This window comes from Peromyscus californicus, unplaced genomic scaffold (genome assembly GCF_007827085.1).
Source record: "Peromyscus californicus insignis strain IS unplaced genomic scaffold, ASM782708v3 Scaffold_11__1_contigs__length_118956290, whole genome shotgun sequence".
NCBI lineage: Eukaryota > Metazoa > Chordata > Mammalia > Rodentia > Cricetidae > Peromyscus > Peromyscus californicus.
Genome location: NW_026294402.1, coordinates 104,238,815 through 104,262,885, shown reverse-complemented (window position 1 = coordinate 104,262,885; position 24,071 = coordinate 104,238,815). Strand labels below are relative to the sequence as shown.

The 24,071-nt window shown below is 50.6% G+C and overlaps 2 protein-coding genes across 18 annotated transcripts in view; one reads left to right on the top strand and one right to left on the bottom strand.

The window, feature by feature from the left end:
- The window catches only part of Dhx30 (DExH-box helicase 30), a 28,255-nt gene extending 19,254 nt beyond the window's left edge, over window positions 1–9,001 (top strand). For all 8 annotated transcript variants that reach the window (XM_052721626.1, XM_052721657.1, XM_052721615.1 and 5 more), the window contains 16 exons: window positions 724–1,025; window positions 1,463–1,583; window positions 2,243–2,392; window positions 4,584–4,736; window positions 5,038–5,874; window positions 6,141–6,216; window positions 6,298–6,402; window positions 6,622–6,797; window positions 7,001–7,207; window positions 7,302–7,383; window positions 7,455–7,648; window positions 7,733–7,892; window positions 8,010–8,167; window positions 8,255–8,358; window positions 8,445–8,584; window positions 8,674–9,001. In XM_052721626.1, coding sequence (XP_052577586.1) covers window positions 724–1,025; window positions 1,463–1,583; window positions 2,243–2,392; window positions 4,584–4,736; window positions 5,038–5,874; window positions 6,141–6,216; window positions 6,298–6,402; window positions 6,622–6,797; window positions 7,001–7,207; window positions 7,302–7,383; window positions 7,455–7,648; window positions 7,733–7,892; window positions 8,010–8,167; window positions 8,255–8,358; window positions 8,445–8,584; window positions 8,674–8,927 — 3,219 coding nt within the window. In that variant the 3' untranslated portion in view covers window positions 8,928–9,001. The remainder of the gene's footprint in view (window positions 1–723; window positions 1,026–1,462; window positions 1,584–2,242; window positions 2,393–4,583; window positions 4,737–5,037; window positions 5,875–6,140; window positions 6,217–6,297; window positions 6,403–6,621; window positions 6,798–7,000; window positions 7,208–7,301; window positions 7,384–7,454; window positions 7,649–7,732; window positions 7,893–8,009; window positions 8,168–8,254; window positions 8,359–8,444; window positions 8,585–8,673) is intronic.
- A 2,416-nt stretch (window positions 9,002–11,417) lies between these two features.
- The window catches only part of Map4 (microtubule associated protein 4), a 147,343-nt gene continuing 134,689 nt past the window's right edge, over window positions 11,418–24,071 (bottom strand). For 6 of the 10 annotated variants that reach the window (XM_052721673.1, XM_052721705.1, XM_052721684.1 and 3 more), the window contains 6 exons: window positions 22,728–22,841; window positions 20,416–20,508; window positions 15,521–15,602; window positions 13,501–13,613; window positions 11,757–11,946; window positions 11,418–11,632 (listed from right to left, as the gene is read on the bottom strand). In XM_052721673.1, coding sequence (XP_052577633.1) covers window positions 11,625–11,632; window positions 11,757–11,946; window positions 13,501–13,613; window positions 15,521–15,602; window positions 20,416–20,508; window positions 22,728–22,841 — 600 coding nt within the window. In that variant the 3' untranslated portion in view covers window positions 11,418–11,624. The remainder of the gene's footprint in view (window positions 11,633–11,756; window positions 11,947–13,500; window positions 13,614–15,520; window positions 15,603–20,415; window positions 20,509–22,727; window positions 22,842–24,071) is intronic. The other 4 variants (XM_052721698.1, XM_052721741.1, XM_052721714.1 and 1 more) reach the window with 2 other exon arrangements.

Genomic DNA, 24,071 nt, shown 5'->3' with positions numbered 1-24,071 from the left:
AGTCACGCACGCCTTTAATCCCAGCACTTGGGAGGCAGAGCCAGGTGGATCTCTGTGAGTTCGAGGCCAGCCTGGGCTACAAAGTGAGTTCCAGGAAAGGTGCAAAGCTACACAGAGAAACCCTGTCTCGGGGGGAAAAAAAAAAGAAGACAGGGTTTCTCTGTGTAGTGCTGGACATCCTGAAACTCACTCTGTAGACCAGGCTGTCCTCCACCTCACAAAGATCCGCCTGCTTCAGCCTCCTGAGTGCTGAGATTAAAGTTGTGTGTCACTAGGTCTGGCTTATCTAGCTTATTTTCATTTCTCATTTTTATTTGTTTGAGACAAAGTCTTGCGCTCAGGCTGTCTACAGCTTTCAGTGATCCTCCTGCGTCGGCCGGGGAGAACTAGGGTTTCAGGCATTTACCACCAGATCCAGCAAATCTGGGCATTTTTAAGTCTTCTCTTCCTTTTCTCCTTCCCTTCTGTCAGTCTGTCCTTCCTTCCCTTTCTTTCTATTCTTGTTTCTTGAGCTGGTCTCACTGCACAGGTCAGGCTGGCTTAGACCTCAAGACCTCCTGTCAGCTCCCGCTGCTGGGTGACAGGAGAGCCCGTCACGCCTGGATTGAAGTCTTCTTTGTAGTCCCATTTCTGGCCAGGCCTGAAGTGTGTCTAGCAGAGCATAGAACAGGTTGACTGAGGTGTGCTGACAGTATGCTCCTCACAGTTTTTTTTGTCCAACAGGGCTGGGGTCTGCTGGGTCCACGGAATGAACTGTTTGATGCAGCCAAATACCGTGTGCTTGCTGATCGTTTTGGGTCTCCAGCTGACAACTGGTGGCGTCCAGAACCCACCATGCCTCCAACTTCTTGGCGGCAGCTGAATCCTGAGAACATTCGGCCAGGGGGTCCTGGAGGCCTATCACGATCCTTAGGCCGAGAGGAAGAGGAAGATGAGGAGGAAGAGCTAGAAGAAGGGACCATTGATGTGACGGAGTTTCTGTCCATGACCCAGCAAGACTCCCACAACCCACTCAGGGACTCAAGGTACTGCTCTGACAGAGGGATGCACGGGACCCTGACCACATCGTGGCCTGGGATTGGTCTTCTCTGAGCCCCCACATATGGGAGGGCTGTGCCCAACACTTTAGTCTTCATAGCCTGTTGCTTCGTGTGTTTCTCTCTATCTGGGGTTGGCTGGATGGGACAGTGCACTGGTGACTTCCTGCAGACAGCACATGGTCCTTCTTTCCAGCTCACACTCAGTCCCACCTTCTCAGCAGTCACTCTGCTCACCTCTCTCTGGGGAAGCCAGGGGCCTGTGGGCTGCTGCAGTGTGACTGCAGAGGCAATAGTTCCTGGCCCAAGCCTTTCATGCCTCCTGCCTGTCTGTCATAGCAGCACTGTGTCCCCACCTTGAAGTCCCAGAGGAACTTGCCTAGGAAGACAGCAGACGTTTTCACCTAACCTGTCTGTCCTCCTAGGGGGGGTTCCTTTGAAATGACAGACGATGACAGTGCTGTTAGAGCTCTGACCCAGTTCCCACTTCCCAAGAACCTTCTGGCCAAAGTGATTCAGATCGCAACGTCCTCCTCCACAGCTAAGGTGAGTCGGCTCTCCAGAAGTGTGGGCTTGAGCAGCCGCTTGTTTGTGCCTGCCTTCCCAAGGCTCAGCAGGAAGGAAGGAAGCTGGGGGGGGCAGGGCTCAGGATGCCTGTCTCAGCTCCCACCTAGGCCAGCAAGAAGGACAATGGGATTCTTGATGGATGGAAAGCAGAGCAGCCAGGGGCACAAGAAAAGTGAAAATAGCCACACAGGGTATAGGCTGGGGACTGCTGACTAAAGATCTGGATCTGTGACCAAGTGGCGTGTTAGGGATGTGAAAGAATAGGAGTTTGGTGTCTGTATTGTGTTATAAATGTCATCATTGATGCCATAGCAAGGGGCCTCAGAGGAGGCTGGGGTAGAGATACAGGCCCTTTTACTCTGTCAGGACATGGGTTTTGGCTCATGCTAACAGCTACAGCCCCAGATTTTCCTGAAGGTGCTAATCAGATGTGGGTTAGGAAGACAGGTAGTGGCATCTCATGAATCCCGTCTTCTACTACAGAAATTGAGAAGCAAGATCAGGACTAGGGCCACACATGACCATTGATGGGTGGCGGGCATAAAGCAGAGGGACAAAAGGGAAGTCCTTGAGGTGCCTAGACTATCCACCTCTCTGTTCATTCTGGCCTTTTGTAACTTCCTCATTTACCTCTGTAGAACCTCATGCAGTTCCATACTGTGGGCACCAAGACCAAGCTGGCTACACTCACCCTGCTCTGGCCCTGTCCCATGACCTTTGTTGCCAAAGGGCGCCGCAAAGCCGAGGCTGAGAATAAGGCAGCAGCCTTGGCTTGCAAGAAACTGAAGGTAAGTCCCTTTGTCTGTGACAGATTAGTCCGCTGTTTTAGGAAGTGAAGCACACACCAGGCCTTGGCTGTTTGTACCCAGGTAGGAAAGGGTCCGGTCCCCCATCTCTGCATGTATTTGTTACCGCTGTTTCCAGAGTCTTTGGGGACTTTGCCTGTGAGCTCAGCCTTAAACAACTTCTAGGTGAAACCAGAGTGTGATCTCACAGCAGAGAGGTGTGAAAGAGTTTGGGTTAGGAGGTGTGCTGGTTGCCCAGAGAGATCCTGTACAGTGTGGACCGGGGGCAGTGTGAATAATCTGCGTGCGTCTAGAATGACAGTTCAGCAAGGGAGTGGCATTAAGGTGATAGCGATGTGGCCTACAGGCTGTGTGTCACCTCTCCCCGCTTTCTCTTTTACATACTTATGTGTGTACGCCGTGGCATACATGTGGCGGTCAGAGGAAGATACGCAGGAGTCAGTCCTCTCCTCTTACTGTGTGAATCAAACTCAGGTCATCAGACTTGGTGTCAAGACTTCGTCCTCTTTTTTTTAAAAAACTTGAGACAGAATCTGGTGTACCCCAGGCTGGCCTGTTACTACACCACTGAGGATAACCGTGAGCTTCTGGACTTTCTGCATCCACCTCCTCGGTGTCTGTACCACCACGCAGTGCTGGGGACCAAACCCAGAGCTTCATGCATGCCAGGCAGCTGACCACTAATCAGCTTAGCTACATCCCATCCTGACCTCCAGCCCCCTCCTTTTGAGACAGGGCCTCCCTAAAGCTCAGCCTAGCCTGGTACCTGCCGTGTAGCTCAGGCTGGCTTCCGACTCCTAGCCTTGTCTCATCCCAAATGATAGCATCATCAGTGGGTGCCATTAAGCCTGGCAAGTTCTTTTGTTTGTTTTTGTTTCTTCCTCTTTCTTCCCAGGGTTGGGGATTGAATATAGGACATTCCTCATGCTTGGTGGCCACTCTACCACTGTGCTGTATCTATGCCAGTTCCTTTGAAGGAGCTTTGGCAGTGGCTGATGCCATAGCCGTAGATGGCATTCTGCCTGATTAACAGAATTGAGTTCATCTGAGCATGATGGTAGAGGTTCAGTTCGAGAATGTGAACTGAGCCTGCTTTACTGAGTGCTCTTGGAGAACCATGTCTTAGATCCCTCTGATGGTGAGGGGTATACCTGTCAACGTGGAGAATGTGAGGAGTCCATGAGTTGGGGTGCTGTATACCATATCCCAGTACTTGGGAGGCAAGGCAGAAAGATTGTCATGAGCTCAAGGCTGGCCTGGGCTACATAGCAAGGCTATATTCAAACAAACAAGAACAACAAAACGAAAGAGAAAAAGTTGCGTGCAGGTGGTGAAATACGAGGGTGTTTATGTGCTCTGCTTCGGGTTCAGCAGGGCAGAGGCTTGGGCCTCACTGCAGGATGTGGAGGGGTCTGCAGTTGCACTTCCTGTGCATAAGTCCCACTCTTGGCTTGAGAGACACTGTCTGGGAAGGAGCTGCAGTGTTGGGAAGCTGACCCACACACACAGCGAAGTGGTAGCATTGGTGCCTTTTGTAATCTGAGCACTGGTGAAGAAGGGCACACGTGTAGTGGGAAGATGTCCTCAGGGAGGTAACACTTGGGCTGAGTTTGGAGAGAGCTAGTGAGCTTTCCACATGGGAGACACACAAAGCTAATAAACGATGGGCCCACATTTGCCTGAAGGTCATATTGTCTCATGAGGTGATTTTAAGCATGCGGTGAAGCAAACAAACATTTTACTTTAAAGGGCCTATTTTATCATGTTCAGACATTTACAGAACATTCCGTGTACTTCTCTGTATGGTGGGTCACAGATGGCCCTGGCCAGAACAGTTAGCAGCAAGCCCTGCTAGCAGGATTTGGGGTGGGGAAGCTCTGGTGAGGGGCACAGGGAGAGCTTGAGGAGTAGGGTCTTCTGGGATATTGGAAAGCTGTGAATGCACCAGAGAAGGCTGTTCTTAGGCCACCATGCCTGGTAAGGGGTAGGTAGTAGGGTTCTACTCTGATATCACATTTAATTCTTCAATTAAAAAAAAAAAGTTTTTTAAACATACTTCTAGAATTATACCGTGTAGCCCAGGCTAGCCTGGAATTTGGCAAGCCTCTTACCTCTACCTCCTGAGTGCTGGGATTCTAAGAGCATAGACTGAGCCATACATATCCTCCTGCAGAGCCTGGGCCTGGTGGACAGGAACAATGAGCCGCTTACCCATGCCATGTACAACCTGGCCTCCTTGCGTGAGTTGGGTGAGACCCAGCGCCGGCCATGTACCATCCAGGTGCCCGAGCCCATCCTTCGCAAGATAGAGGCCTTCCTGAGTCATGTAAGAGTCCTGCCTTCCATCATCCCACTGTCTCCCTCTCCAGACTGAAGGCTGCTTCTGCCTGCAAAAGGCGTAGGAAACCTGCTTTTTCCCCACGGAGCAGGGAGCTTTGGAGCGCCCTGGCCCTAAGTCCCCTTAGTCATGCCTGTGAGGGTGTCGGGGCAGTCACAGCCCATGTTCTCCTCTGCTCTCTGGGTTGGGCCCTAAACATCTGTGAATAGGTGAATCCTGTGGAGGGGCTGACTGCATGGAGGAGGAAGACAGGCACTTCTGTCATTTTGCTTGCTTCCTCATCCTCTAGTACCCGGTGGACAGTTCATGGATTTCCCCAGAACTCCGGCTGCAGAGTGATGACATCTTGCCCTTAGGCAAGGACTCAGGGCCCTTAAGTGACCCTATCACAGGCAAGCCATACATGCCCCTGTCAGAAGCGGAGGAGGTACGCCTGAGCCAGAGCCTGCTAGAGCTGTGGCGGAGGCGAGGGCCGATTTGGCAGGAGGCCCCCCAGCTACCTGTGGACCCTCATCGGGACACTATCCTCAGTGCCATTGAACAGCACCCAGTGGTGGTCATCTCTGGGGACACAGGCTGTGGGAAGACCACACGTATCCCTCAGCTACTGTTGGAGCGCTATGTGACTGAGGGCCGAGGTGCCCGCTGCAATGTGATCATCACACAACCTCGCCGTATCTCAGCTGTGTCTGTGGCGCAGCGGGTCAGCCATGAACTGGGCCCCTCATTGCGCCGGAACGTGGGCTTCCAGGTGCGCTTGGAAAGCAAGCCTCCAGCCCGAGGTGGGGCGCTGCTCTTTTGCACTGTGGGTATCCTGTTGCGGAAGCTGCAGAGCAACCCCAGCCTGGAGGGTGTGAGCCATGTTATTGTTGATGAGGTCCATGAGCGGGATGTGAACACAGACTTCCTGCTGATTCTGCTTAAGGGCCTGCAGCGGCTCAACCCAGCCTTGAGGCTGGTGCTCATGAGTGCTACAGGAGATAATGAGCGCTTCTCCCGCTACTTTGGGGGCTGCCCTGTCATCAAGGTGCCTGGCTTCATGTATCCCGTCAAGGAACATTACCTGGAGGACATCTTGGCCAAGCTGGGCAAACACCAGTACCCACACCGGCATCGGCACCATGAGGTGAGGGACATCCCCATACACACTCCAGGGTTGCTGGGCTTTCTTTTGGAATTCCCTCCTCCCTATCTTCATGATAGAGCATATTATCTTCCCAAGCCTGTCTCCTTGATAAAAACTGGGGAATAATCATGCCTATGTGTGTGTGTGTGGCCAGTATGTGAGGGCTGGAATTCACATACCAAGTAGCTCACTCACTATGTCCATTGCTGTGTCCTGGGTATGACCCCTACCCCATGACTGTGATTGACCTTTCTTCCCCACCCCAGTCTGAAGATGAATGTGCACTTGATTTGGACCTTGTGACTGATTTGGTTCTGCACATCGATGCCCGTGGGGAACCAGGTGGGTGCTTCCCCACTTCTCAGCTATGTCCTTTCCCTATGGCTGGACAAACCAGCTCATGGCTGCAGGGCCCCTTTACAGGTGGGATCCTGTGCTTTCTGCCTGGTTGGCAAGAAATCAAAGGAGTGCAGCAACGTCTCCAGGAGGCCCTGGGCATGCATGAGAGCAAGTACCTCATCTTACCAGGTGAGAGTCCTGCCTCTGTGGGAGTGACCCAGCCTGTACTCAAGTGGCCCCAGTTTCTGAATATTTGACCATTTTTCTCTGAGGGTGTGTTTTATCAAATGGTTTCAGCTTATGGGGGCCAGGAATGGGTGGGGAATCCAAATTCTTGTCCTGCCCTCAGTCTGAGACTCTTCTGGTTAGAACAGTGCCTGTAGCCCTTTTGTATCTTGTATCCACCAGTACACTCCAATATCCCCATGATGGATCAGAAGGCCATATTCCAGCAGCCTCCACTTGGGGTTCGTAAGATTGTATTGGCCACCAACATTGCAGAGACCTCCATCACAGTTAACGACATCGTGCATGTCGTGGACAGCGGTCTGCATAAGGAGGAACGCTATGACCTGAAGACCAAGGTGGTGCCTCTCTCTTGGACCCAACCTATCCATTGGGGGAGGACTCCTGTTCTGAGGTGGCCCCTAGTCTCCATCTACTGTGGACATCCTTTTTGTGTGAAGGCCACACTTAGGGGCAATGTCCCTGTTGAGGGGTGATGAGGGTGACCGGAGAAGTGGGCAGACAAGACCTGTAGACGTGTAGGTTTCCTGCCTTCCCCCAGGTGTCCTGCCTGGAGACTGTGTGGGTGTCGAGAGCAAACGTGATTCAGCGCCGGGGCAGAGCAGGCCGCTGCCAGTCAGGTTTTGCCTACCACTTGTTCCCGAGGAGCCGGCTGGAGAAAATGGTTCCTTTCCAAGTGCCAGAGATCCTGCGCACACCCCTGGAGAACCTGGTGCTGCAAGCCAAAATCCACATGCCTGAGAAGACGGTGCGGCAGAGGCAGGGCTGGGGAAGGGCTTACTCCTGGACAGGGCAAGTGGGACACAGGCTCATGGGGGTGTGGTTGGTTCTTGTTGCTGCAGGCAGTGGAGTTCCTCTCTAAGGCTGTGGACAGTCCAAATATCAAGGCAGTGGATGAGGCTGTGATACTGCTCCAGGAGATTGGTAAATGGAGGCTAGGAGCGGTTGGGCTGTGGAGTGGCTTATGGGTGGGACTGACAGCTGAGCTGTTGCAGGGGTGCTGGACCAGCGGGAGTACCTGACCACCCTGGGGCAGCGCCTGGCCCACATCTCTACTGACCCCCGGCTGGCCAAGGCCATAGTGTTGGCTGCCATCTTCCGTTGCCTGCACCCACTGCTGGTGGTTGTTTCCTGCCTTACCCGGGACCCCTTCAGCAGCAGTTTGCAGAACCGGGCAGAAGTAGACAAGGTTAGATCCAGTGCTTCCTATAGCCCTCTTGCTGTTTTATTCATACCCCACCCATTGTCCTGACCCCTGGACATTCTCTCCCAGGTGAAGGCACTGCTGAGCCATGACAGTGGTAGTGACCATTTGGCCTTCGTGCGTGCCGTGGCTGGCTGGGAGGAGGTGCTGCGTTGGCAGGACCGTACCTCCAGGGAAAACTACCTGGAAGAAAACCTTCTGTACGCCCCCAGCTTGCGCTTCATCCACGGTCAGCCTGGCCCCCAAGAGGGCCTTCCTGAGCACCTCCCACCCACAGAGCTCCCATCAGCTCCCATCCCCAGCCTCGAGGCAGGGCCTCAGTTCACACTGCACTTTGCCTCCCCAGGGCTCATCAAGCAGTTCTCGGAGAACATTTACGAGGCTTTCCTAGTGGGAAAACCCTCTGACTGCACACTGCCCTCTGCTCAGTGCAATGAATACAGCGAGGAAGAGGAGCTGGTGAAGGGGGTGCTGATGGCGGGCCTCTACCCCAACCTCATCCAGGTGCCTCCTCTAGGACAGGAAGCTGACCAGGTCCCTACCTCTCTCCACCCCTAGCTCCTTGCTCAACATTTTCCTCTGTCCCTTTAGGTGAGGCAAGGTAAGGTGACTCGGCAGGGGAAGTTCAAGCCTAACAGTGTCACTTACAGGACCAAATCTGGCAACATCTTGCTGCACAAATCGACCATTAACAGGTAGGTGGCAGGCAGGATTAGATAGGGAGGGCCTCAGAGACTGGCCAGAGGTGTGGCTTCACATCACACAACACTTTGTTCCCTAGGGAGGCTACCCGGTTACGGAGCCGATGGCTGACATATTTCATGGCCGTCAAGTCCAATGGTAGCGTTTTTGTTCGCGATTCCTCCCAGGTGCACCCGCTAGCTGTGCTGCTCCTAACAGATGGGGACGTCCACATCCGTGGTGGGTACCCTCCCTTCCACCACTCCAAGGCCTACTCATGGCCTCAGAGGCATGGCCAACACAGACTCCCCGTCTTTACCCTTCTCCAGATGACGGGCGCCGGGCCACCATCTCACTGAGTGACAGTGACCTGCTGCGGCTAGAAGGTGATTCACGAACTGTGCGGTTGCTAAGGGAGCTGCGGCGAGCCCTAGGCCGAATGGTGGAGCGGAGCCTCCGCAGTGAGCTAGCTGCACTTCCACTCAGTGTGCAGCAGGAACATGGGCAGCTGCTTGCACTGTTGGCAGAGCTGCTGCGGGGACCTTGTGGCAGCTTTGATGTGCGCAAGACAGCTGATGACTGAGTCCCTCTTCCGCTGGGGCTGTGTACAGAGTGCAAATGTTTATTTAAAATAAAGTTATATTTATCCCTTGTGAATACTGCTGTCCTACTAAGGGTTCCTCTCAGGACTCTGGGCTCTTGGCCCCAATTCAGGCGGACCAGAGATGCTTACTGCTGGGGATACAGAACTGGCTATGGCCCAAGTCCTAAGGGAGGAAGGGGCTAAAAACCTCCACTCTTCAAGAATGAACCACCAGAGCTGTCAACACATTTCAACTGCTTTGCGAGTCTCAGCATTGACACAGCACTTTTCTAGGCAGCCTTGATTTGTGTGACGGTCCTGCAGGGTCCTTGGCCACACTTGTGTCTCACAGCTGAGGGAGGAGGAACTGAAGGGACAAGGGGGTAAAGTAGGTATGGGGACTCACGGGTGACAAGCAACACAGCCTGGGTGGTGGGTTGTCAGGCAGCTTTATTGTTTAAATCAGTACAGTTACAGACTCGTAATGGCTAAGCTATGAGCAAACAAAGTACAGAAAGATCTCATCCCCAAACCTTGCAAAGTATACACATCAGATGGCCTACAGTCCCAATCAGCCAGATCAGCCTTCTCAGGTTCTCCTGACTTGTGGGACCACTCCAGGGAGCTGGGCCTCTTAAGAGTCTACCTAGAGAGCTTGGGCCACCTTCCCCTCTAATCCTTGGCCAGTGGACTCTTGTCAATCTCAGCATCCTCAAGGCCCCAGGATCGACATCAAGGAAGGTAGCAAGTACCTTTATGCCCTCAGCCACCAGCACCCTGGTCCCCACTGCTTCCTTCTGCCCAATTCCCTCTTGCTAGAAAAATACTGACACTGAATGCTCCATGCAGCGTTCTACAGACGGCCTGGGAAGAAAGCCACTCCCTGGCTCAGGCAGTCCACAGGCCCCTGCAAGTGTGTGAGAGAGAGAAAGAGAGAGAGAGAGAGAGAGAGAGAGAGAGAGAGAGTGTGTGTGTGTGTGTGTGTGTGTGTGTGTGTGTGTGTGTGTGTGTGTGTGTGTGTGTGTGTAGCTAGGGATTTAGTTTCAAGATTTCTGAAAGGAAACTGCTGCCTCAAAACTGTCCAGGACCTTCAGTCCCAGGGATGACTTCCTTGGGCAGAGACAGTACAGACCTCTACCTGCTCAAGCTGTACCTGGAGCAGAGGTGGAGGCTGTGTCAGGAGGAGGGCCAAGAGGGTCAGATCTGGGCCAGCCTCCTGACAGGCAAATCTGCGCAGCAGAAAATGCCCCACCAGAGGAGCCCTTAGACACTCCCAGGCCATTTCACTACAAACTTAGGTTTGAATCCTTTATTAGAAACCATGCAAACTTTAATACAAAAAATACAAGTGCAATAAGAATCTTGTGTTGATATAATTCCCAGGATATCTCAGCACTGCAGCCATCCCACCCATAAACAGACTATGCTGGGATGGCTGTACCACCACGAAGGGCCTGGCCTCTCCTGCTCCTCTCCAGTCACACCAGGTCTCATGCATTTTAGTTTGAAATTTCCACACCTGATTCTTCACTGTTCACATGCATTCTCGACAGCTCAGGCTCCCCTGGACATGAGGGCTTGGGTGCCTTGGCCTGCAAGTGCAGGTCAGGGATTCTGACCATCATTTCTGTTTCTCCAGGCCTGGTTTTGTATCACACGTTGACCACCAGTTCCCAGGGAAGAAGACAGATGCCAAAACCAGCCTCTTGGTTAGAAAAAGAAAGCAGCATACACAATGCCAGCACAGCCAGTCCCACTGGCCCGCCCTAGTTGTCCGACTGCTGACTAGGCAGCAGTCCCACTTCTCACTTTCTTCCCACTGGGCCCCAAGCGACCCACAGTGGGGCAGCCCCCAATAACTGACAGCCTCCTCAGTGGAGACTCAGGACCTCCCCCTTGCTTCCTCCATCACCTACTGAGAACTCTCTTTAGACATGCCTTCAACCTGCAAACTATACTACCAGTTCATGGGTTATTGGGAGGGGGAAAAAAGACTAAAACAAGACAAAAGTGAGGCAGCAGCTACTCAGGTATAAGCAGTGGGGACAAGGGCAGCGGACCCCTGATTAACTTGAAGCAGGGCAGCCAAAGGGCCTGATACAACAACCTACAGGGTGGCTTCCTCTGTGGGGTCAAGGTTCCAGGGGATTCGGTCAGTGCTGGTCACAACCTGGAGTTCACCTCTACTAGTCCCTCCAGGTTGAACCAGGGAAGAGAGGGAGGGTTTGTCAGTTTCTTGAAATCCAGCACCCCACCCCTAGATCCCACAGAGATCCCATTAGACTCCCATCGCCGCCCCAACTCTCTCCATGGAGCAGTGGTGGGATGGTAAAGTTGGAGCTGGCCCGGAAGAGGGTGGAAGGAGGTGAAGGCAGCAGAGGCTGCTGCCGCCTTGAGCAAGCTAGGCAGGAGGGAAAGAGGCCTAAAGGGCTGCCCAGCCCCCAAGAGCTGACAGGTCTAGTAGACAGCCCGGGAAAGGGAGCCCAGGGCCCGGGCCCCCAAGCTTGGGCAGCCAGGGAAGTGGGGAGGCCGGGAGACAATGTCGGCCCCATGGTCGGTGCGGGCCCTGGCATTTGCCCGGAACGTCAGCCTGTAGGTCTCAATCTGCAGGGACACGTGAGGAGGGACGGGAGAGGGCAACAAGGGGAGACAAGAAGGGGACACGGGGGGATGGAAGACGAGACCAGAATGTCATCGTTAGATGCCTGGAAGACAAAAGGTCACCTTGTTAAAATTTAGGCCATACTCCAGTCATAAAACAAAGGAGTTTCAATTTTCAGCCAGTGACAGGGCCCCTGGCTGGCCCTTAGGCCAAGCCCAGCCACTTACTTGTCTCCTGGATCTGGCTGTCCAAGGTCTGGGGCTCCCTTTGGTCACCACCCCCTGACAGGGTGGTGTGGCCACTGAGGCCACTGGCTGGAGTAGGGGCGCCAGCGTCAAGCGCAGCCTCAGGGATGGCCGGCTCCTCCCCAGCAGGGGGACCCGGACACGGAGGGGCCTCACTGCCACCGCCCTCAGTCTACAATGAAACAGTGGGGGAGACAGTGAAGGGTCAGTTGGGGAGGGAGTGGGATGGGTGATGGCGGTGAGGTCTCATATACAGCCTTCCCAACCCACACCCCCAGCAAGCACTGGCTCTATACCAGGTGTCTACCCTCTCTTCCCCACCACTGAGCTGGTGGGGGGTTAATGATACTCTCGGGAGTCTCACTGTGGAACTCTGTGAATCTCACCAAGGTTGATACCAAATAAAACATGGCTAAGACACAAGCAACAGTAACTCTGAAGAGCACACAAGAGTGGACTAGGCCTGGCTGGGAAATAGGGGTGGCCCCTGCCAGACCACAGCCAATGCTTAGAGGGCCCTTGGTAACTAAGTAGACACCCTGCCTGCTCATCTGCTGTGTGGTAAGGTCCCCTCATGGTACAGCATCTTTTATGCTTGGCATCACTCATGGGCACATGGACACAGAGGAAGCAGGAAGAAGGTATCCAAAGAGGTGTTAGCCAGAAACATTTATTTCAAGGCCTTATAGAGCCCAACTGGAGGATACTCAGCATCAACAATGGGAGCTTTTAGTGGGCTGGACCACTATGCTCCAGAAAGCCCACCAGGCAACAGTGGAGACAGACAAGGAACAGCTAGGGAGGTAAAGTGGAAAAAGAAAGTAACACAAAACTTGGCACAGAAAAGCCTGGGTGTGAATCTTGGGGTGCATTCACTTCCTGCTGTGGCCATGAACCAGACCCCAAATCTGTAACGTCCCACTCATACAGGGAGGGATGATGCCTCTCAAGTCTGGGAGGTTAAACTCTAAAAGCAAAGTTCCCCAAAATGTTAACTGAGGTGGAGCCAGGGCTGGAAGCAGAGTATGAAAGGAAAGGCTGGCTGCAGAATGCCCAGCACTCGGTGCGTGCGTGCGTGCGTGCGTGCGTGCGTGCGTGCGTGCGTGCGTGCGAGGAGGGAAGGTGCAGGGAGACTGTGGCCCTGCCCCCGCTCGTCTTCCCCGAGTACCAGCAGCAGCTTCACCCTTGGGAGCCCGGAGCCGCTACCTGCACAGGTCTCCCCACCTGCCCACGACCCTGAATGAGGGGGAGATGGAATCTTGGCACACAAAAGGTCTCACAATACTGTGGAGAGAGGTGGGAGGAAAGAGGAGAGGGAGGAGAGAGGAGAGGCCCAGCCAGCGTCAGACATGCAGGTCCATCTCTGCCCTGATGCTCTCCCAGAGTCTGGGGCAGGGTGGCCCCCAGCAGTACTGGTCTCTGGAGTAAAACGATAGCCAGGGAGCTATGTGCAGAATGCCAGTCTACCTTCTCACCTGTGCCCCAACCATGCTCCATCAGAAAATGGCTGAGACGTGCCCAATAAGGAAGGCCACAGTTCTCAGGAGCTGAGAGGTGGCTGGGGCTCTGCCTCCTCTGGACCAATGGTGGTAATGGAGACAGCAACGGGATGACTGGACATGCGACTTCTGGAGAAACTGAGGGGCGGTGACAGGCCTGCTAGGCCCCATTGCAACTGCACTGTCCCCACACCACTCTAGCTCTGCACTGGTGACCCACGCACTACCTTCACGGCACCTCCTGCAGGCAGGTGGCCCACGTTATCGAGGGATCCAACTTTGGCCTGGGCCTTCTCCTTAAAGTTCAACTTCTGACTTTCAATCTTGACATCTCCTCCTCCTGGAATGACAAAGGAACTGGTCACTGAGCAGCTCCAGGGTGGTCCTGAGGACAAGAGGCAGTGGTAATACCTCCCTTGGTGGGAAGGCTGATCTACAACCACTGGAGGCCCAGCCTGATGCTGGCTTTTGACTCTCCGGCCCCACTGTTCTCCTTAGTGCTCCATCAGTCAGGGCTCGACTGCACAGTTGCTCAAGGTGATGCTTGGTGAATGACAGGGAGAGGAGCCAGACACTGACTGCTCGAGCCCCAGCATGAAAGGAGGAACAGTAAAATAGACATGGCAGGCTCACAAGTGTGAGCTGAGAAAAGGTGGACAGGGTCCAGTGCTCTCAGGCTCGGGGAGAAGTGAAGGATATTTGCACACAAGGACAAAGTTGAGAGCATACTGCCAGAAGGGAGCACTGGGCAGGAATCATCTTCTGATCCTTCCGTCCCTGTTCATCAGCACTCAGCCCACACCTAGCCACGTTCCTGACAAACTTATCAGGTTTCCTCCCCATTGTAGGGATAGCCCTGGCAACATCGGGCCTTAGTGCCATTAGGGCAAGAGCTATCTTATCTCATAAATGGATTTTCCAGACAAAAGGGGAGTGGGATAAACAATGAAAGACCACAGTGTTTGGTCTTCCACTAGAGAATACACTCTAAATTGGATCTCACAATCCCAATACTTGGAAGGATGAGTAGTAGGAGGACTGCTAAAAGTTAAAACCACCACAACAAAACTATGAAAATAAAACAAACCTGCTGGGTGTGGGGAGGGGAGAGACTTTCAGTTCCTTCACTTTAACTGGCCTAGGAGCTGATCTCAGGAGACATCTGGTTTTGGAGTAAGACCTCACAACCCACTGTCTGCTGTGGGCTAGGAACCAGAGAATGAGCCAAGGCCAAGTGCTCAGGCTCTCCTGAGAGGCCTCAGTGGGACACTGTTAGTGATGCTGCCACAAGGAAATGCCACTGGTACAGCTACCAGATCCTCAGGTTCAGTCAGCATTCTAAAAGCTCTCTCTTCTTTTGTAAGGCCGGGCACCAAGGAGTCTCTGCTTGGGGGCTCCATTTGTTACTGGATCTGCCATGAGTCTGAACCACCACTTGACTCCGTCAACACTAGCTCCCAGCATGCTCATTCAGGAGGCTGGCCCAGGTCACTAGTGCCAGGCACACAGCACACAAGATTGCCAGGGACAGGATGGAAATGTCACCAAGGAAACAGCTGTCAAAATGGCCTCAACAAACTGTCCCTCTTCCAACAGAAAGGCAGCACCCAGCTGCTATCTCTGGCATGGTTGGAAATCTGTGCTGCTTCTATCAGGCACCAAGGGGTGGGAGGTAACTCAGAGTTTTTCTTCTTTATTTTTCATGTGTATGTTGTGTATAGGCATGTGTGTAAGTGCAGGTGTGTGGGTTCACAAGCTCATAAAGGCCTGAGGTTAAGTGTCAAGAGACATCCTTTAAGGATCTCTCTCAATTGAACCCAGAACTCGCAAATATGGCTTGTCTAGGGATAATGTCTACAACTTCCAAGCACTGAAATTACAATTTGGCTACCATGTCCAGAGGGCATATATGTGCTTTCCAGGGATCTCAAGTTGGGTCTGGGCACCCTTTCCAGAACTGACTCAGAGTGTTTTGTTTTGTTGTTGTTGTTGTTTTAGTTTTTCAAAACAGGGTTTCTCTGTGTAGCCCTGGCTGTCCTGGAACTCACTCTGTAGCCCAGGCTGACCTTGAATTCATAGAGATCCACCTGCCTCTGCCTCCCAAGTGCTGGGTTAAAGGCGTGTGCCACCACCACCTTGCTCTGGCTCAAGAGTTTTGATGAAATGGTCCTAGCAGGAAGGCCACTAAGATAACCTCTGAAGGTCCACCTACCGGGGAGTCTTAGCACTACAGGCAGAGACACTCACCAGGCTTGTGCTTGATATTAGCTTTGGACCCACACTTTGAGGATACCTTGGAGATGTCCACTTTCTTATTCTGAATCTGAACCTAAGCAGAAGAACAGAAAGCAAATATCCTCAGAGAGAAGACAGATCATGGAGGAGCCCAGCCCCCCTTCATGAGCTCCCTTGGTTACCGCCATCTCAGGTCTGTTCAAGGACAAGGCTACATCCTTAAGTGCTTAAAAGAGCCTATGATCTACTGTGGCCCTTCTCTTTTCCTCTGACCCCACCTCCCAGTCCCAAGTCTTCCTTTCCATCCTCCAGAGCTGCTCCTCTGCGCAGGATACAAACACCAACATCAAGGCTCTCCTAAAATGCCCATCTTGTTTGGTCTCAAAACCTTACCCATCAACTCTTCTCCCATAGAAACTTAGACTAACACTGAATTTCCTTCCAGTGTTTTTCAATGCATGTCCCCCAGATCAACTGCACAGCCACATGCTTCTGCGGGCTTCATGATACAATCAGTCTCCCAGGAAAACAAAAATGCACACAAGGGCCACAAATGATCTGTACTATTTGGCATACATCTACCCCTCGGCAAATACTCAGCACTCAGGTTATTTACTATCTCTACAAAAAAATAATCTTCAAAATGTAGAATAAAGTTATCAATTTAAATCTTTTTTGCATTTTATTTGTGTGTTTGAGCATTCTGCCTGCATGTTACGTCTGTGCACTACCTGCATGTCTGGTGTTCACAAAGGCCAGAAGAAGTCAGAGCTCCTAAACGAGAGTTGTTATAGTTGTGAGCGGTCATGTGAGTAGAGACAATCAAATGACCACTGAACCATCTCTCCAGCCCCACCTGGTACATTTTATTTTATTTTATTTTATTTTTTAGGTTTTTCGAGACAGGGTTTCTCTGTGTAGCTTTGCGCCTTTCCTGGAACTCACTTTGTAGCCCAGGCTGGCCTCGAACTCACAGAGATCCGCCTGGCTCTGCCTCCCGAGTGCTGGGATTAAAGGCGTGCGCCACCACCGCCCAGCCATTTTATAAAAACAACAAGTATGGTTATAAAACAGCAGTATCCTCAGCTAGCAACATATGTTTTGTTTTGAGACAAATTCACCTTTGCTAATATGCAGCCTTAGCTTCCATAGTGCTGGATTACAGTATCTTACATAGGGGCTGTGGTTATTTTTCAGATTGATTTTTAAATGTGCTTCTTAGCCACGGAAGACCCACTTTACCAAGAATACTTGTTCCTTTTGAGCAGTCCGAGTGCTGGAGGCACAGTCCTGTGTGCCTCTAGAGTCTGTGCCCAACAGTCTGTTCTGACCATGCACAATTTGCTTTCTTGCTTCCTTCAGGCTTCCCATAGGCTTTAATTTACAGATACTGGTATGTTTAGAAAATAATCAAGAGAATGGATTGCCTGACAAGATCATTCAGGTTGTATTGGTACACGCTGGCCTCTAATCCCAGCACTCCAGAAGGCAGATGTAGCTGGAGCTCCATAAATTCCAGGCCATCCAAGGTTATATGTTATGTTTTTTCTTTGAAAGATATTTCTCCCACTAACATAGATTGCCTTGAACATCTGGTCTAAGGCAATCCTCCTGCTTCAGGATACTGTGTTCTGGTAACCTCAGAAAGTGCATGCCCTCAACTAAAAATCTGGCTGTTATTTAACTAGCCCACCAATGTATACTGAAGCAAGGGTGACTATCCCTGAGATCGCCTGTGGGAAATTAACAGAAACCACTTTGTCAATCTGGGACTGGACACTTTCCAAAATGATGTGAAGTTACACCCGAGGCCTCCCTTTCTTTATCTCCTAACTATGCCTCAAAGGAAGGAAAGGCAGTGAGAAAAAGTTCTGATTAAAAGACATATTCCAGGGCTGGAGAGATGGCTCAGAAGTTAAGAGCACTGACTGCTCTTCCAGAGGTTCTGAGTTCAATCCCCAGCAACCACATGGTGGCTCACAACCATCTGTAATGAGATCTGGTGCCCTCTTCTGGCCTGCAGTCATACATGCTGTATATATAATAAATAAATAAATTAAAAAAAAAAAAAGACATATTCCAGCCGGTGGTGGTGGCGCATGCCTTTAATACCAGCACTCGGGAGGCAGAGGCAGGCGGATCTCTGTGAGTTCGAGGCCAGCCTGGTCTACAGAGCGAGTTCTAGGAAAGGCGCAAAACTACACAGAGAAACGATGTCTGGGGGGCGGGGGGGGGGGGGGGGGGGGGAGAAACACGACGTATTCCAGCCCCAAACTAAAGGATGCTGGAGTCTCATGAAGACATACTCTTCTGACACCACAAACACAACTAATGGGCTGATGTGGAAAAGCCATGACCTGGGAGTCATGCCGAAATGTGGGAGAAAAATGTAAACTTAAATTAGTTTAAAGAAAACTGCAGGACAAAGGAATACTAAATGAGAACACAGGCTACAAACAGCAAAATTAACACTCCACAGACAGGGACGAGGGAGGTAGCTCTGTGGGTAAAAGTTCTTGTCATACAATATAAGGCTCTTACTTCGGCTCTTCAGATATCACATACAACCTAGACTCATTGCACCGCATCCTATAATTCACACGGAGGAAGAGAAGCAGGGACAAGAGAATCCCCAGAAGTAAGCAGCAGATGAACAACAAAAGACTTTATCTCAAGACGGAAGAACTTGATCAAAGAGGCCCTCTCATCTCTACCCATGTGCTGTGGCTTGAGTGTGTGTGCCACACACATACACCTAAAGATGCTAGATCAGAATATGAAGTTCATTCACCCCCCACCAAGTAGCTTAAAACAAAAGAGTTAATTGTATAGAAGGATCCTATGATTAAAGAAAAATGCCAGGCAATGGTGGCATACACCTTTAATCCCAGCACTTGGGAGTCAGAGGCAGGCAGATCTCTGTGAGTTTTGGTTTGTTGATTTTATTCATTTATCATTGAGACAGGGTCTTTCTATGTAGCCCTGGATGTTATGGAACTCAATATGTAGACTAGGCTGGCCTTGAAATCAAGTGCTGGGATCACAGGAGTGTGTCACCACATTAGACTCTTATCTATCTCTCTATACTTTCTTTTTATCTTATGTGCACTGGTGCTTTGCCGTGGGTGTCAGGTCCTCTGGAACTGGATTACAGACAGTTATGCTGGGAAAGGAACCTGGGTCCTCTGGAAGAGCAGTCAACGTTCTTAACCACTGAGCCATCTCTCCATCCCCACTTACCTATTTTGTTTTGTTTTGTTTTGTTTTTGGAGACAGGGTTTCTCTGTGTAGTTTTGGTGCCTGTCCTGGATCTCGCTCTGTAGACCAGACTGGCCTCGAACTCACAGAGATCTATCTGCCTGGCTCTGCCTCCTGAGGGCTGGGATTATTATTATTATTATTATTATTATTATTATTTTGTCTTTTTGGGTTTTTTTGGTCTTTTTTTTTCTTTCTTTCTTTCTTTCTTACTTTTTTTCCCCAGAGCTGAGGACCGAACCCAGGGCCTTGCACTTGCTACCCACAGGTCTGAGCACTTACTCTCCCCCTTATAAGGGTGAAACAGAACCCAAATTGTCATAAAATCTTAAATTGGGAGGAGTTACAAAAGCAGCTGAAACATAGGACAGATGAACACATGACTTCCTTTTCTTTCCAATGTTCTTTGGGTATGCAGTTTGGGAGCATTTGGGGAGCACTATGCCTGTGATTTTAGTACTAGGCGGCAGACACAGCAGAATCGTAAGTTTGTGAACCCGTCTCAAAAAGAAAAAAAAAAAGTATGGCCTGGCGGTAGATGGCACATGCCTTTAATCCCAGCACTTGGGAGGCAGAGGCAGGTGGATCTCTGTGAGTATGAGGCCAGCATGGTCTACAGAGCTGGTTCAAAGACAGCCATGGCTACACAGAGAAACCCTGTCTTGAAAACAAAACAACAGCAACAAAAAAAAAACCACTGTTGAGTTTTAACTAGAAAGTATAAGCAGGGGGTTGACTAGGAAAAGGAACACTCTTGGCTGCATTCCTCAAAATAAAACTTCAGGGGGTGTTTGCAGACCTGGGCAGAATGGCCTGAGAATTTGGGGAGCAGGGGTGCAGAGAGAAAGAAGGAGAAAGAAAAGAAGAACACCCCAATTCAGGATGGTGGACTGAAGACAAACCAAAATGGGCCAGTTTCTCTCAGATGAGAGATGAGGGCAGGGGCCCAGTAATGTGCCCTGGGTACTCTGTAGACTTCTACTTGCCTAGGCACTACCACAGGAACAAGCAGGGAACACCCACTGAAGGATGATGACCCTCTGAGCTGTTTCTTTGGACCAGAACCTCCCTGTGAGCTGTACTCACCAGCATCCCCCAACACATGCAAAGAGCTAACATGAACAGCACTGTGATAACAAGGAGGATGTTTAGATGGGACAGACAAAAAGAAAAGGGACTGGAAAAGATGGAAGGTGAGCAGAAAGAAGAGAGAACACCAAGGAAGAACATAGGTAGGAACAGGAGTGGTAGAGAAATGCTGGCTAATATAATGTAGCGTCAAAGGTTCAAGCACAGGCCTTGGTAAGACATGGGTACCTGTCTCAGAGCAGGGATCCCCCAGGGGTTGCCCAGGCACACAGCAAGTCTGCACATCCCAAGCAATGGGAGCTTCAGCTCTCAGCAGGTCTCTGGCTCAGGTAGAGAAAAACACAAAGCCTCCCACACATGGTGGTGAGATGAGACCACCTGAGTATCTCTAGCCGATCATTAGGACACCCCCAAAACATATATAGGCCTCCAGCTCCCATCACTTGGCAGGAGACCAACCCAGACCACTGAGATCCTGTCACATGAGGGAAGGGAGCCCTCTTGCCGGGGTTTCCCAGAGTCTAGGCCTCATATACCATCTGACCAGAGCTTATACTTACATTGCCACCTCCAGGGACATGCTTAATATTGTCCTTGGAACCACACTTGGATTGAATATGGCTGTAGCTCACTTTTTTGGAGACTATCTGGACCTGGAGTGTTAGAGAACAGGAAGAGAGAGAAAAACAAAAACAAAAAACACAAAGGGAGAGGGCTAGTTAGAACTTACGCAGAGCAGGTCCACATATGATCACAATACCTCTGTCCACACTTTTGTTAGAACATGGTTGGCAAACAAAGGAAAACGGATGAAAGCAAGAAAGGGAGTGAGTAAAGAAAGCGAAGACAGAAGCTGCACAGTGCTGTGGGGCTGTCCTCACTGCTCCTGGGAGCTGGGCTGGAGTTTGTTTCTAAGACTCAAACAGGCCCTGATGCCCACTCAAATACTGCCCCAACTTATTGTCTAGACCCTTCTCTGAAGAGTGGATATTGATGCTCTGGACCAGTTCCCATCTGGGTCCTGGAACTTGCAGCCAGACTCAGCCCTGGAAACAAAAGCTGCTCTAAGAATTGTTGGGCAACTGGCTAACAGCACAGATCTGATAACAACAGGAAGGAAGACACTGTTGATAAAAAAGGCAAATGGTCACAGAATCCTGAACCTGACACCAGGAGAAGTATAGGCCACAGACTCAGTAGCTGGCACACTTCAGCCATCCGTCTCAGGCTTTCAAGAACACTACGTGATAGACGAGGAGGGACTTCATTTTCATTTGTTTGTTTGAAATAGGGTCTCACGGCCAGGCAGTGGTGGCGCATGCCTTTAATCCCAGCACTCGGTAGGCAGAGGCAAGCAGATCTCTGTGAGTTCAAGGCCAGCCTGGTCTACAGAGCGAGTTTAAGACAACTAAGGCTGCATAGAGAAACCCTGTCTCAAACAACAACAAAACAAAACAAAAAACAGAAGGAAGAAGGAAGGAGGAAGAGGAGGAAGAGGAGTAAGAGGAGGAGGAGGAGGGGGAAGAGAAGAGGGAGGAGGAGGAGGAGGAGGAGGAGGAGGAGGAGGAGGAGGAAATAGGGTTTCACTATGTAGATAAGCAGACCTGGGACTTGCTATGTACCCCAAGCAGGCCTCAAATTCCTGATTCTCCTGTCTCACTTATAACACTGCTGGGATTATGGCCAGCATATCTGGCTTTACGATCCTTCCAATCCTCTAGAGTATAATCCTATGTCCAGTGAGTTGCATGTACAAACAGAACAGACCAAAATGGTGTTAGTGATGGACAATTCAGGAGGGCACAACCATACCACACTGCAATACCCTAGCCTGGAACTGAGGAGCATACAGAGTTCTTCTTTGGCTCTCAAGAACAAACACTTCCAGGTCCTTTCTTCCATCCCTCCCTCTCCTTAGAACTAGAGGATCTTTGCAAATGAAATATGCTGTGCTGCCTGTAGAACACAGAGAACACCCTGAGGAACTCTAATTCAGACCAGACACCTTACCATGTTCTTTTCATTCATTTCCCAACTTCCTTCATGACTTTAACAGTGGACTGCTGTTAGTAAACTACAGTGAGCTGTCTAAACCATGGGACTCCACGTGCTTTAGTGATGACCCACCCGAAGACAGCTTTCATTATCTCATTACCTCCATCATAGCAGTTCCCGGGGTTGAGAAACTACTGATCTTGGTCCCTAAGGGCCAGAGTCCAGGCAACCCACCTGCCTGCTACAGCAGATAGCAGGGGCCTATTTTTCAGTGTGTGAAATTCAGAACAAAGCTGAGGTTTCAGCCTTTCAGCAGACACTATTCCCTACAAGGTGGTTTTCCACCATCGATGAGAATCCTAATATCCCACCAAGAGATGAATGGGGGAGGGGTATCATATGACATAGCTCAGTAGTAGTGCACAAAGCCTTGGCTTTAAAAGCCATCTCCAGGAAAAAAAAAAAAAAAGACAGACCCGGTAGCCAGCCACACTTTGTAAGGTCAGAAGACAGGGTGGCAGGGCTCTGGGTACCGCCCCTGCCTTGTCTTCTGAGGAAGAGCCTGGGCATGATGGATTTGTATGCATACTATGCATACTAAGTGAGTTTCAAATGTCAAGGAAGTGACTGACAGTTTGCAAGTTCCCTTCATCAGGCTGAGTAAGTAGCCCCCAATGGAGTATGAGCTCACAACTTGGTTAGCTTTTGGGGATAATATAAAAACTGACGGCTGAGTCATTAACTAGAGGAAGGAACACAGGAAGAAGCAAGAACCAGTTAAAACCAGGAGCAAAGTAAAATAGAAGGGAAAATGACTCAGGCCAGAAGAATGATGTCACCACTTTACCTCAAGGAGGGAAACCTAAATAAAACTCACTTTCCCAGCAGACGGTCTCTGTGCACTCGCAATGGAGCCAGCTGCTTTAGTGACTGCATTAGGTTCAGGCTTCCCAGCTGTGGCAGGTGCCTCTGTTTTTTTCTCTATTTTGGCCTGGATGGAGATAAAGGGGGTGTGTGTGCAAATTTCAAACAAAGATGAGAGTCCAAATGCCAAGGACAGAGGAGGGTGGGAGGAAAACAAAGCAAAAACCACGGCCAGGATGCCAGGCAGAGAGAAGCAGGCCACCCTTGTCCCTAGGACAGCACACTGCTAGGCTAGGTCCTCAGGGATCCCTGAGCCAGGGCACAGGGAGAGGAATCACAGGCCAGAGCTGTAACAAAGAGGAGATCATACATTGATGGAGAAAAGGTCTGAAGGCTAAGAAGATCACATTGATGTTTTCTTTGTGAGCATGTGTGAGACTGTCATTTTAAATCACGGTGCCCACACAGACAACAGACAACCCAATCACTAGCCCAAGTAACTTAGAACCTCTTAAGCTTTCATAGCAAGAAAAAGTAAGAAGATCATAGATGGGGAGAAGGGTCATCTGTGGCTCAGTCCAGATACTGGGCTGGTTATCCACAGCAACTACTGTTTACCAAAAGTAACTCTGAAGCCCTCATTCCAGAATGATCCTAGTTTGTCATCCAAATGAACCATGATTGTGCTGTGTTCTTGTTCCTATTCGATTTTTTTTTTAATTTTATGTGTATGGGTGTTTTGCATAAACACACCATGTGCATGCCTGGTGCCCACAGAGACCAGAAGCAGGCACTGGGCTTGCTGGAACTGGAGTCACATACAAATGGTGACAGATGTAGGTTCTGGGAACTAAGCCTGGGTTCTTACTACTGATTCATCTTTCCAGGCCCCCTACTCAATTCTAAGAGCTTTGGACTAATGAAACTGAAGTATCCTAACTTTGGATGCTGATAGAATAGTTCAAGTGCTAGCAAAGGACGAACTGGGACTGTAACTACTCCAGGGATGAGACAGTCTCAGGGGAACTTGGCCACCAATTCTTCCACATTCTGGGTTCCCCACAACTGCTAACACTTAAGGCAGCCATCTGTGATCATGCAAACAGAATATTCTTTTTAAAAGTTATTTATTGTGTATGTGCATGTGTGCATATAAACACTTGTGCTACAGCACATATGTGGAGGTTAGAAGAAAACCTGTAGGAGTCATTTTTCTCCCCCATCACAGGATTTCAGTTTTGGTGGCCAGTACTTTTATCCCAGTTATCTTGTTGGCCCCAGAATGTTCTCTGTCATCCTGCCCCCTCCCACCCTCCCAAAAAGGGCAAAGTTTTTCTATGTAGTCCTGGATCTCACT